The 14,493-nt window shown below is 35.0% G+C and overlaps 1 protein-coding gene across 1 annotated transcript in view; it reads left to right on the top strand.

The window, feature by feature from the left end:
- Positions 1-12,386, top strand: part of LOC128193022 (uncharacterized) — a 36,097-nt gene extending 23,711 nt beyond the window's left edge. Inside the window, exons 24-30 of the mRNA XM_052866191.1 lie at positions 5,119-5,206; positions 5,350-5,463; positions 5,586-5,688; positions 9,004-9,178; positions 9,924-10,164; positions 10,336-10,430; positions 11,420-12,386. Of these exons, the coding sequence (XP_052722151.1) occupies positions 5,119-5,206; positions 5,350-5,463; positions 5,586-5,688; positions 9,004-9,178; positions 9,924-10,164; positions 10,336-10,430; positions 11,420-11,531 (928 nt within the window). The 3' untranslated portion in view covers positions 11,532-12,386. The remainder of the gene's footprint in view (positions 1-5,118; positions 5,207-5,349; positions 5,464-5,585; positions 5,689-9,003; positions 9,179-9,923; positions 10,165-10,335; positions 10,431-11,419) is intronic.
- The last annotated feature ends 2,107 nt before the right edge of the window (positions 12,387-14,493 follow it).

Below are 14,493 nucleotides of genomic sequence, written 5' to 3'. Positions count from 1 at the left end.
TTTCGGTTTGCCAGAGTGACTGCATAGGAGAGTTGATTAAAATCAACTCCCAAAAAGTGGTCAGTTTTCTACAAAGGGGGAGATATGCAACTGGGTTAACAGATGTAGGAACATAAATCTAAACATTTATGTAGGATCTCAGTATAATTAGCTCTACCATTAAGTAAGGAACGGTTACAACATGTGTTTATCTTGTTAGCAGCATTTAATGAATGTCTAAAGTCAGTGTGACACTGTATTTAAACTGCCATTTATATGTGTACCACTGTACTGTAGAATCCCAATTAAACGTGAAGAATTAAAATCTGCATAAAATCATATTTCGCAGATTTTAAAATCTTGCTTTTATTAGCTCACCTGAGCTGAAAGCTCAAGTGAGCTATTCTGATCACATTTTGTCTGTCGTCCGTCTGTCTGTCCGTCCCTCTGTCCGTCTGTCCATCTGTCTGTAAACTTTTCACATTTTCAACATCTTCTCAAGAACCACTGGGCCAATTTCAACCAAACTTTGCACAAAGCATCCTTAGCCTAAGGGGATTTAAATTTGTGAAAATTAAGGATCACGCCCTTTTGCAAAGGGAGATAATTAGGAATTTATGAAAATTTTCGAGAAATTTTCAAAAATCTTCTTCTCATGAACCATAAGACCAGGAAAGCTGAAACTTGTGTGGAAGCATCCTCAGGAAGTGTAGATTCTAATTTGTGAAAATCATGACCCCCAAGGGTAGGGTGGGGCCTTAATGGGTAGTCGAAATTTTACATAGGAATATATAGAGTAAATCTTTAAAAATCTTCTTCTCAGAAACTAATCAGCCAGAAAAGCTGAAACTTGTGTGAAAGCATCCTCAGGTAGTGTAGATACAAAGTTGTGAAAATCATGACCCCCGTGGGGTAGGGTGGGGCCACAACGGGGGGTCGAAATTTAACATAGAAATATACAGAGTAAATCTTTAAAAATCTTCTCATGAACCATAAGACCAGGAAAGCTGAAACTTGTGTGGAAGCATCCTCAGGTAGTGTAGATTCTAATTTGTGAAAATCATGACCCCCAAGGGTAGGGTGGGGCCTTAATGGGTGGTCGAAGTTTTACATAGGAATATATAGAGTAAATCTTTAAAAATCTTCTTCTCAGAAACTAATCAGCTAGAAAAGCTGAAACTTGAGTGGAAACATCCTCAGGTAGTGTAGATTCAAAGTTGTGAAAATCATGACCCCCTGGGGGTAGGGTGGGGCCACAATGGGTGGTCGAAATTTAACATAGGAATATACAGAGTAAATCTTTAAAAATCTTCTTCTCATGAACCATAAGACCAGGAAAGCTAAAACTTGTGTGGAAGCATCCTCAGGTAGTGTAGATTCTAATTTGTGAAAATCATGACCCCCAAGGGTAGGGTGGGGCCTTAATGGGTAGTCGAAATTTTACATAGGAATATATAGAGTAAATCTTTAAAAATCTTCTTCTCAGAAACTAATCAGCCAGAAAAGCTGAAACTTGTGTGAAAGCATCCTCAGGTAGTGTAGATACAAAGTTGTGAAAATCATGACCCCCGTGGGGTAGGGTGGGGCCACAACGGGGGGTCGAAATTTAACATAGAAATATACAGAGTAAATCTTTAAAAATCTTCTTCTCATGAACCATAAGACCAGGAAAGCTGAAACTTGTGTGGAAGCATCCTCAGGTAGTGTAGATTCTAATTTGTGAAAATCATGACCCCCAAGGGTAGGGTGGGGCCTTAATGGGTGGTCGAAGTTTTACATAGGAATATATAGAGTAAATCTTTAAAAATCTTCTTCTTAGAAACTAATCAGCTAGAAAAGCTGAAACTTGAGTGGAAACATCCTCAGGTAGTGTAGATTCAAAGTTGTGAAAATCATGACCCCCTGGGGGTAGGGTGGGGCCACAATGGGTGGTCGAAATTTAACATAGGAATATACAGAGTAAATCTTTAAAAATCTTCTTCTCATGAACCATAAGACCAGGAAAGCTGAAACTTGTGTGGAAGCATCCTCAGGTAGTGTAGATTCATAGTTGTGAAAATCATGACCCCCAAGGGTAGGGTGGGGCCTTAATGGGTGGTCGAAATTTTACATAGGAATATATAGAGTAAATCTTTAAAAATCTTCTTCTCAGAAACTAATCAGCCAGAAAAGCTGAAACTTGTGTGAAAGCATCCTCAGGTAGTGTAGATACAAAGTTGTGAAAATCATGACCCCCGTGGGGTAGGGTGGGGCCACAACGGGGGGTCGAAATTTAACATAGAAATATACAGAGTAAATCTTTAAAAATCTTCTTCTCATGAACCATAAGACCAGGAAAGCTGAAACTTGTGTGGAAGCATCCTCAGGTAGTGTAGATTCTAATTTGTGAAAATCATGCCCCCCAAGGGTAGGGTGGGGCCTTAATGGGTGGTCGAAGTTTTACATAGGAATATATAGAGTAAATCTTTAAAAATCTTCTTCTCAGAAACTAATCAGCTAGAAAAGCTGAAACTTGAGTGGAAACATCCTCAGGTAGTGTAGATTCAAAGTTGTGAAAATCATGACCCCCTGGGGGTAGGGTGGGGCCACAATGGGTGGTCGAAATTTAACATAGGAATATACAGAGTAAATCTTTAAAAATCTTCTTCTCATGAACCATAAGACCAGGAAAGCTGAAACTTGTGTGGAAGCATCCTCAGGTAGTGTAGATTCTAATTTGTGAAAATCATGACCCCCAAGGGTAGGGTGGGGCCTTAATGGGTGGTCGAAGTTTTACATAGGAATATATAGAGTAAATCTTTAAAAATCTTCTTCTCAGAAACTAATCAGCCAGAAAAGCTGAAACTTGTGTGAAAGCATCCTCAGGTAGTGTAGATACAAAGTTGTGAAAATCATGACCCCCGGGGGTAGGGTGGGGCCACAACGGGGGGTCGAAATTTAACATAGGAATATACAGAGTAAATCTTTAAAAATCTTCTTCTCACGAACCATAAGACCAGGAAAGCTGAAACTTGTGTGGAAGCATCCTCAGGTAGTGTAGATTCTAATTTGTGAAAATCATGACCCCCAAGGGTAGGGTGGGGCCTTAATGGGTGGTCGAAGTTTTACATAGGAATATATAGAGTAAATCTTTAAAAATCTTCTTCTCAGAAACTAATCAGCCAGAAAAGCTGAAACTTGAGTGGAAGCATCCTCAGGTAGTGTAGATTCAAAGTTGTGAAAATCATGACCCCCTGGGGGTAGGGTGGGGCCACAATGGGTGGTCGAAGTTTAACATATGAATACAAAGAGTAAATCTTTAAAAATCTTCTTCTCAGAAACTGATCAGCCAGGACAGCTGACACTTGTGTGAAAGCATCCTCAGGTAGTGTAGATTCAAAGTTGTGAAAATCATGACCCCCGGGGGTAGGGTGGGGCCACAACGGGGGGGTCGAAATTTAACATAGGAATATACAGAGTAAATCTTTAAAAATCTTCTTCTCATGAACCATAAGACCAGGAAAGCTGAAACTTGTGTGGAAGCATCCTCAGGTAGTGTAGATTCAAAGTTGTGAAAATCATGACCTTCTGGGGGTAGGGTGGGGCCACAATTGGGGACTGAAGTTTTACATGGGAATATATAGAGTAAATCTTTAAAATCTTCTTCTCAGAAACTAATCAGCCAGGAAAGCTGAAACTTGTGTGGAAGCATCCTCAGGTAGTGTAGATTCAAAGTTGTGAAAATCATGATCCCCGGGGGTAGGGTGGGGCCACAATGGGGTGTCGAAGTTTAACATAGGAATATATAAAGTAAATCTTTAAAAATCTTCTACTCAGAAACTAATCAGCCAGGAAAGCTGAAACTTGTGTGGAAGCATCCTCAGTTAGTGTAAATTCATAGTTGTGAAAATCATGATTCCCGGGGTAGGGTGGGGCCACAATGGGGGGGTCAAAGTTTAACAAAGGAATATATAGGGTAAATCTTTAAAAATCTTCTTCTCAGAAACTAATCAGCCAGATGATTCTTTATAATTGTTAAAACTTTGGCCCCAGGACAATTCTTTGGCCTCACAAGAAGGTTCAGAGTTTATGTACGTTTATATCCCATATATAAACAATTGTTAAGGATCTTTTTGAGAACTGCAATACTCAACATATGATATGACTATAAAATCATCCTGTTAGAAAAGATGATTATAAACATAAGAATATCCAGGGGAAAAATGGATTTTATTTATACAGGATCAACATGTATTATTGTACATTGTCCAGATAGTTTGTATTATGACTCCATTAAGCTGATTTTATCATACCTATTGTTCCTCAGGTGAGCGATGTGGCCCATGGGCCTCTTGTTTTTCATATTTTCATAAACTAAATGAAACTATGATAAAAATTTGGCATTCCCGATTTTATATTCTTGTGATATTGTCATACAAAAAGGGGGAACCACAGAATTAAGCACTTACATAAAATAAGGAATCTACAGTTTTAAATTAACAATCTCACTTTTGTGACTTGCATGTATTTCACTGCTTAAAATTTTTGCACTTCAAGGGTATCATCTACATGAGTTAAATACTTAAATGTTAATGAATTTCTTGCCTTCTTGTCTGTGTTCTATGCTACTCTACTAAAAAGTAAAAGAAACATGTATTGTTGTGAAGGATGTAAAAGATGTATTCTCTGGAAGTTTGTATCAGGGTTAAGATTTAGATTCATTTTTTTGCATGGATTAATGTAATGCTGTTGTGGCTTTTGTACCAGTTTTCCTGTAGAAAGACATTATTAATCTGCTGTGCATTTCGTTGTATAGAAAATTTATTCTGTTTGTTAAGAAATCTAGGTACTACCAGTAGTAACACGATGTATACAATGTGTCTGTCATTGTCATCATCATAAACTTTTCACATTTTCATCTTCAAAACCACTGGGCAAATTTCAACCAAACTTGGGACAAAGCTTTCTTAGGATAAGGGATTGAAGTTTTTCAAATAAAGGGCCACACCCTCTTTAAAGTGGAGATAATAAAGAATTATTAAAAATTTGATGGTATTTGTCATTGAATTTTCGGGTAATGATATATATTAAATAAGATCTTTGAAATATAGAATTCACATGCACATGTAGGATTAAGAAATAAATCCAATCATTTTATAGGCAAGGTGATTTACAAAATGCCATTGATGAAAAAGTCAAGGAAAATGAAGGTCTTTTGATATCACAAATGAAAATGGAGCTTAAAAATGTAAGTATGATGAAAAAATAAAGATAATACATACTTAACTGTACTGCATCTAAATTTCACATTCATCAATATATTGAATGATTGTGTTAACATTTCAGGAATGTGCTTGTATCATATAGCTGCTATTTTTGTTGTGATTTCAGAGACCAAATGTTCATGATAAAGAGCTAGAGATGAGTATTACGGACCAAAAGAAAAACATCAGAATGTTAGAGCAGGCATATGAAAAGAACAAAATATCAAAAGACATGTACTTTGTAAGAACCGAGCACTTGATATCATAATTTCCATGCAAAGTTTGTTTTAATATTATATGCATGCAAAGAAAACTTTTTGATTTATTGATTGCTTTTGATTTACCTGCTCTATATTTTAATAGTTAATCCGAGGCCTGTTGGAGAAATCACTAGAAATCCCCAAAATAAGGCTTCGCTATATGATGGAGCAGTATGTTGCTTTTAAATCCATAAAAGAAACTCGAGGTTAGTAAATTATATTATAACACTGACTGTGATCTAGCCATAGAACTTAAATGAGCTCACTTTTTATCCCAGTCTTACTTTTCCTTTACCTTCCTTTCCTTTTGTAAAAGCTTATCTGAGTTTTATGGCCCCTGAACCTGGACCCTACTACTTTCCCAGTGGGGAGAAGTATGCACAGAGTAGTTAAGCAATATTTTAGCTACCATATTAAGTGAATTTTCCTTTTGGATAAATCACATTTTATTATTTCTTTTTTTCTATGTAAAACCATAAAGAATAAACCTGCTTTTTAGGTGACCAGGTCATTGAGGTGATCTATTGCCATTGGTCTTCATCGGTTGTCATGGAACTTGCATCGCCTCTTAACAATTTTACATTTTTATCTTCTTCTTGAAAACTACATGGTAGATTACTACAGACCCTGAAACGTACTACTACACCAAAAAAGCGTGCGACTTTCGTGCGAGAAACGTTTCGTGTAAACCGTTTAGCGTTTCGTATAAACCGTTTAGCGTTTCGTGTGAATCGTGAAGCGTTTCGTGTAAACCGTTTAGCGTTTCGGGCAAAGCGTGCAGCGTTTCGGGCAAAGCGTGTAAATCGTTTCGGGCAAAGCGTGCGAGAACCGTGTGAAACGTTCATTAGATTTCATTCGGAACTCTCTGACAATTTAATTGTTTCAAAATAGCATTCGTGTTAAACATTACTTTAAACTGTTTGTGATTGGCAAAACTCCTTTGAGATATTCTCGTGAAAAAAATCTATAAGAAATGATATACTTATCTTTTTACAAAATTAAATTAATTTCAACAAACAAAAGAAAAGTACGCGTATTGAAAGAAGACTAGTTATTGAGACTAGTCGGCTGTGTACAACCAGTACACATAACCTCGGACATCGGGTAATACCTGCACCTGGCTGAACCTGTCAATCAAACTCTGTGTATTCGTTTTCATTGGATGGTCACGCGTCTCTTTTTTTGTCAATAGCCAATGAAAATTTAATGACTTCAAGGTAGTCGGAATCTGTATTTGGTGATGCACACAATTTCAATGATAGATTATTTAACATTAATTTGAACAAAATTAAATGTAAACATAGAAAGAAAATATACTGTTCATTTCCATGAAATGCGGGAAGTAAATTCTTCTGAATCCCCAATAAAAATATTTCTAGTTATTATTTTGATTATTTAAACACTGATAACGGAAAACAACAAGTAATAAACACAATGAAATTTTTCTAAAATGTACACATGCAATTAATAATTATGGGAATCTATATGTATGGTACTTAATTCAAATAGATTATGATGGATATATTGTACGCCGTTATGCGGGGTGCGGTTATGTATACGAATATTGAGACAAAAATCTAAATCATTTTTTATTTTTTGTTCTTTCCGAAATCCGAAATAGTAATGACAACTTTCTTTATTGTTTAATCCATTGATTTTTTTCTGTGATATTATGTACGGAACATTTATTTACGCGAATGATTCGACATAAAAAAAAATTAATCGGCTGTTTTATAGCATTTTTCTAACTTATGTGACTAGTTTTATTTTATATAACTTTCAAAATTATCAATGTAAATAATTACAGGTTTATTTACAGTTAGTATTTTTACATCGTATTCTCTGACACCAATAAAAATATTAATGTGAGAAGAAAAAACAAATCCCGCCGAATACCGAAAAACCGATTTCAGTTTGTAATCATACGGATTTTATTTTTGGTATTGAATATTGTGTTACGGTAACTTTTTTCTCTGGAATTTTTATTATTTACGGGACTTATAAGAATCATGGATATTTCTGTTGAGCAATAAATATATTTATAGAAGTAATATTTTTCGCTAATTCTGAGAATAAATATTTTTTGCTTTAAATATAAGCACCAAATTAATTTAATTAATTAATTCAATACTTATGTACATATATGTTTCTAATATCAGTATTTCTATTATTTCGTGTTTTCTTAAAACTAATTCTTACTTACAGAGTCAGGGTAAAAATCCGAGAGGGCCCGAATCGATCAGGATAAAAGCGTGTCCAAAGCGTGTGAAAAGCGACCAAATCGTTTCGTGCGAGAATCGTTTCGTGTAAACCGTTCAGCGTTTCGTGTAAATCGTTTAGCGTTTCGGGCAAAGCGTGCAGCGTTTCGTGTAAACCGTTCAGCGTTTCGTGTGAACCGTTTAGCGAGCGAGTAGCGAGCGTGCAGCGAGCGTGTGGTGTAGTAGTACGTTTCAGGGTCTGTACCATTTTTGGTCTGAAGCATTTCTAGGATAAGAGAAATCTAGACTGTGAAATTTATTACCTTACCGTCACTGGAGCTACATGGATGGGGCCAAACGTACAAAATAAAAGGCCAAATTTTAAAAAATCTTTTTTCTTACAGATTTGGGGGAAAAATAAATGCATGGTAATTTTGTTTATGGTACATCTTCCAAAGTTGTGAAATTCAAGGCCCCTGTGTCAGGGTTTCAGACCTATGGAGGGTTTAATAGGGTTTATATAGTGAACATGACATTGTATTAAATGTTAGGAAGTCTTCTTTTCTTCTTTTTGCATAAATTTGAGAAAAAATAAATGCATGCATGATTATGATATTCATATATTGTGAAATTCATGGCTCCTGGGTCAGGGGTTTAGGCCCTAAGGTGGAGCCAATATGACCATATAGTGAAAATGCATTAATTCTAAGAAAATTATCTTTACTGGTTCTTCCACAGTAGTGGGAGATATAAACTAAATACAAGATTATAGTGTTCATGAAGCCCTCTACCAAAATTGTGAAATTCGTTATCATTGGTTCAGTGGTTAAGGCCCTTGGACAGGGCCAAAATGGCCATATACAGGTAGTGAAGGCTACTAAATCTCACAACATTCTTGGGTACAAACTTTCATTTTACTTGTTAACAAGTGACCATGCTGGTCTCTTTTTTTTCAGAAGTTTATAATTTTAACCCCTGGAGCTTGAGTACAGATAGTCTGAGATTCCTCCAACTCTTGCCCTTCTTTTAAAAACTGATGTTTGCAAACATCATATAATAAATGTGGGAGTAACAGTCTGAGGAGTCTTGGATTAGGGTTTAGATTCCAAAATAAAACTTAAAATGCAAGCATGAGACTCCTTGGCAGGTCCATCTGTACAGGCTGTGGTAATTAGGTGACTGTATCTAGATCTTGTTCATGTCCACAATGTTTTCTGTAAAATAGTTTCCATGCTCTTTGCTCATAGAAATTAGTCATGCACAACATGGAACTATTCACAGCAGGATTCCAGGATAAGTAAAATGATGTTTTGAACATTGCAGCTAGAGTGCTTGAGATCCTTAGAGGGGAGGATCTTAGCAAACACATCAGGAGAGACATGGAAAAGTATGTGAAGCAGATAGATGAAAAGCTGACCAAGAGTATGAACATCTGGCACTCCAAGATCAACCTTCTGAACCAAGAGAAAAAGAATCTCTTCAAAATGCTCTGGAAAATGTAGGTCTTTGTATGGGACATGTATTTCCATAGACAGTACATGTATTGTATTTGTGCAAGACATAGAGATATATTTCTCTGGAGAAAGCCAAGTCTCTCTAACAATATAAATTTTTCTTTAAGAAAGAGATATATTTTTACTGTGTGGACAACTTTTATTGGTAAAGAGAAAAGTTTATATTGGTATATTTGTTAAATAAGAGAGGAGAGAATACATCATGTACATACATATTCTATTTCATAGCTGAGTTGTTAATAAGAGGGATTATTATACCCCAGGCAGAAACTTTGTTGATATTTAGGACACAAAGTGTAGATGTGCATATTACCAGGAAATTCTGATTCCATTACTATTCTGAAAATTTAAATTTTGGCCACATACTGAATATAGTTATAAACAGTTTGTCAGTGCAACTCTCCTAAAACTGCTGCATGGAATTTCTTAAAACTTTGAAGGTATTTAGGACATAGTGTGTAGATGTACATATTACCAGGAAATTCTGATTTCATTATTTTTCTGTGTATTTTGGCACATTTGAATTTAGAATTTTGTTGCTTTTACAAACAAAAGTACAGATTTGCATACTTTCAGGAAGTTTTGATGTGATGATGTTTTGGGAGTTACAATCATTTTAAAATTAAATTACATTGTTTTATTATTTAATTCACACCCTGCCATTCATTATGTGTAGCAATTGTCATTTATTTTCATGTTTTAATTTGTTTGGTTTATTTTGGTTTTAAGGTTTGGAGAAGTTTTTGTAGAGTCGGGTTTGCTTCTAGTTCACCCACTGCTGAATACCATCGCACACGACAAATCTGAGGTTTATGGCAAGCTTGCAGCCACTGCTAAAAGGGAGTCTCTCAGGACCATGTGTGCCCGTGGTCACAAGCGAGTCCATGAGTTCCTCCACCTCCCCACCTTTGTTGAGGGCTGTAGTGTGTTGTCCACCATGACAGATGAACAGTCACTGTGGAATGCCCAGGTCAGTTTATTTAATTCATCTGTGTGCTATGTTCCTTAGAATTGAAATGCTCTTACCATTTGTATGTCACAATTGTAGAAAGCTTATCATCTCTTAATCAATGTACTCCTCATTAACCAATTGCTCATTGATGCTTACTTTTCTTGTATATCATTTTAATTTCCTTTTCAGTTTTCTTGTGGAGATGATGCCATAGGTGCTCCAATACCAGTCTCACCACATTTACTGAACTATGATGTTAACAGAGAGAGACTTAATGCCAGAAGGTAATAGTACTTGGTTCTGTATATCAAACATACACCCCACTGACCCCAGCCATCTTTACATCATTTCACTACGCTAACAGTTATCAACAATGTAAATTTTCAAAGCTTTTCATAAGTCATACTGTATTTTCTATTAATAATCTACTGTCATTGCTGAATGAAATATCTGGTTAAACTATGTAATGAAAGGGTATTTTGTATTGTATGATAATCTATGCGATTATATGATATTATATTACATTAGATCATATGGATATAGCAAAATCAAAGAATGCCAAAGTAATTTAGGTTATACAACTATATTTGCATGTCCATTGTTCTTTTCCACTAGGTCCATACGGGGAAACTGCAATTATTTTTCTATATTTACATCTACCATGTATAATTTCCTCTTTTTCTTACGGAAAAATATAGTCAATTCATAGCTCTATAGAAACAGCCAAACTAAAATTTACACGCCCGATTTATCGATTGGTTGAAATCTACAGCGGCTGAAAGTGACTGGACTGAAACTGACATGCCCTGTTTATCGATTGGTCTGAATCTACAGCGACCTCAGTAAACTCACGGACTGCACGAAATAATCATGATGATACCAGACTCAAAGTCTCACAAGAAACGATTTGGCTGTTTCTTTTAGCTAACGTACTTACGTACATTAACAGTAATTTAGTGAATTTTACTAACTTTTCATAATCAATTTATTAATTAGTTAAAGAAAGATGTTAATATAAACAATAAAATGCTTTCTTTGATGATTCATGCGGGTTATGAAGGTAGCGATCATTGCAGGAAAAATTAACATAACCCGCTAACGCGGGAAGTCCTTTAATGCATTCTGTGACAGACTCCATTCAGTGTGAAAATGCATAAATACTTGGTACCGGTATATCAAATTGACATCAGTTGGTGTTTCACTGGATTGATTGCCTTGATATACATGTGCATGACAGACTATGCCTAAATCTACATTTCTATGTATATTTCAGAAGTCTTGAATCTCAGTCCAGCATTGGAAATCATGGAAGACCCATCCTCCACCTTCCAGTGTCACGGAATTATTACATAACGCCGAAACTGGAGTGTCTTTCTGCGAAGTAACTGATCAGTGAAGTTAACTACAAATAACATGTTTTGTTATCGTTTTGCAATTTTGTATATGCTATATAAAAATATCAATTAAATTGAAATTGTTAAAAATATGTTATTAAACAATCAATAATATTGTACATATACATGTATTTATAAGTGTTGATGCCTTACAACATTTTTCAGTTATTGGTTTGTAACATTTTAAAATATGTAGTGTCGTATTATTTACTGTTATCATACTGAAAGTAGTTCTAAATTCCCATAATTATATGAAACAGTAAATATATAGTTTCATTTTACAATTATCTTTCTGTCATAGTAATAGTTTGTTTTTAAGTACATGTATTTATTCTGTTATGCTAGTCAAGTTTTCATTTTACTGTAATCATTCTGCCATAATGTAAATTCATTTGATTAACAAGCATAATATGGCCACACATGATGTTCGTTTGAAGAGTTAGTCAGTAGTTCTGTTTTCTAACCCTCTAGTCAGTCATTTATTTTTAAAAACTAAATACAATTATTATTTCTCTAATATACTTAATTATTATATATTTGATGGTAACCATCCTGTCTTACTGTTTGATGTTGATTTTATTTGCCTAGCTTTTTGTCAATACATTGTGTTTTCTTTACAACAGTTGCTTTTATACATGTATTTGGTTTATTTCTAATATTGCATCCATTACAGAATTATTTTTACATTGTGTTATGGTTTGCAAAATGAGAATAATTAAATTGTGAAAATTTCAGTTGCAACTTCTGATTGAAATTAAAATTATTGTTTTGATATTAAGAGTTCAAGAGGTTAAGGACATATTAATTTCAAACATTACTTTTAGGAGACTGATCGTAATCATAATTGTAAAATAAACATCAATTTCAACTAGATTAGGAATTCTTTATTTTTAAATTGACTTAAAAAAAATTATTAAACTTAAAGAAAAACAGCATCAAGCCATATACATAATAGCTGAAATAAGTTCTACAAATTCTAAATGCTAGATAATTACACAGCATCAAAATATTGTGTCATTGTAACAAGAGGCCCATGGGCCACATCGCTCACCTGAGCAACAATAGAGTAAAATCAGCTTTATGGAGTCATATACAAAATATCTGAACAATGTCGTATAACAGATTCTGTATCCAAAAAAAAATCCCTCTGCATATTCTTATGGTTATCACTGAGCCCCTTTGTAACAGGATGATTTTGCAGTCATACCACATATTGAGCATTGCAGTTCTCAAGAAAATAATCAGACTTAAACAACTGTTTATATATGGATAATACTGTAAATTCCTTATTTTACGCGAGTACTTAATTCCGCAATTCCACTGTTCTGTATCAAATCCCGAGAATATATAATCGCGATCAGCAATGTTCTACAATAATTTACTATAGTTCAAAACTGTCTGAAAAATAAAAGCGTGATTTTAAAATCCGCGAGGGTTGCCTCTCGCGATTTTACGCGGAAATTAATTCCTAAAGTTCAAATAGGAATCTACAGTAAACCTACATCAAACTTTGAACCCCCTGTGAGGCCCAAGAATTTTCCAGGGGCCAGAGTTTAAACAATTTTAAAGATATATAATAACATTTGAGTTTTTGTGTTTAATTTAATTGTTTTCCTTTGTACACCCCCCTCCCCCGATGTGGCCCAACCCTTCTCCTGAAGATTATGATTTTGACAAATTTTATTATATTATTACAGTATCTGAACTAAATGAAGTTTATCTAGACAAATTATGTTAAAGAAGATGATTTTTGGGAGTTGATTTTAATCAACTCTCCTATGCAGTTACTCTGGCAAACCGAAAGTGAAACTGTTTGGACCTCAGCACAAATCATCACCGCTGACAAAACTTAGACCTTGAAAATAATAGATAAACTCTTCTTGACAAATTATGTTAAAGAAGATGATTTTTGGGAGTTGATTTTAATCAACTCTCCTATGCAGTTACTCTGGCAAACCGAAAGTGAAACAGTGTTTGGACCTCAGCACAAATCATCACCGCTGACAAAACTTAGACCTTGAAAATAATAGATAAACTCGGTGTTATGTATGCTGAAACTTTGTTTTTCAAGGAAACGAGTTTATTTATAATTACATTGTACCTTGAAAATAGTCAGATTTTGAATAGTACGAACAATTTAGGTATTTTTGTAGTCGTATGTAGTTCGATAAAGTCTCGTTCAACCAGACGCTCGGCTGTCTCCGTAAGTCTCCGACAAGCAGAGTCTCTCTTGGTAGTCGGAGAGCCGAGCGTCTGGTTGAACGAGACTAAAGTTCAATATTGCTTGGATCCAGACATGTGAACAATTTTTAGAAATATTTCGATTACTGATACATAGTTTGATGGAATTGATTCTACCTTTAAATATTACACAACATCATTCATATGGGGTTTTCTCAAAATTCTTGTCGGAAAAGTTCGATAATTCATATTATAAAAATTTGCGTAATTTAAATACAGATTAGAAACTACTTGCCATGCAAAATAACGTATTGTTGATTTTAAAATTAATAATAATCGATAACATCAACTCCTGTCAGTGCCTCAGTATTTTGATTAAAATTGATTGAACGAACTTGAATCTAAACTTCCTGAGGGTGCTTCCACATAGGTAACAGCTTATCTGGCTGATCGGTTTCTGAGAATAAGGTCTCTAAAGATTTTTCTCTCTATATTCTTAAGAAAAATTCAACCCCCCATTGTGGCCCTACCCTACCCCTGGAGATCATTTGAACAAACTTGAATCTACACTACCTAAGGATGCTTCCACACCAGTTACAGCTTTTCTGGCTGATCAGTTTTAGAGAAGAATATTTTTTTAAAAGATTTACTTTATATTCCTATGTAAAAATCACACCCCCCCCCCCTATTGTCGCCCCGGCCACCCTACCCCTATGGATAATGATTTGAACAATCTTGAATCTACATTTCCTCATGAGGATGCTTCCACATG

The sequence above is a fragment of the Crassostrea angulata genome, chromosome 7 (assembly GCF_025612915.1).
Source record: "Crassostrea angulata isolate pt1a10 chromosome 7, ASM2561291v2, whole genome shotgun sequence".
NCBI classification, from domain to species: domain Eukaryota; kingdom Metazoa; phylum Mollusca; class Bivalvia; order Ostreida; family Ostreidae; genus Magallana; species Magallana angulata.
Note: the sequence above shows the minus strand (reverse complement) of the source record. Positions and strands in the feature narration are given on the sequence as shown.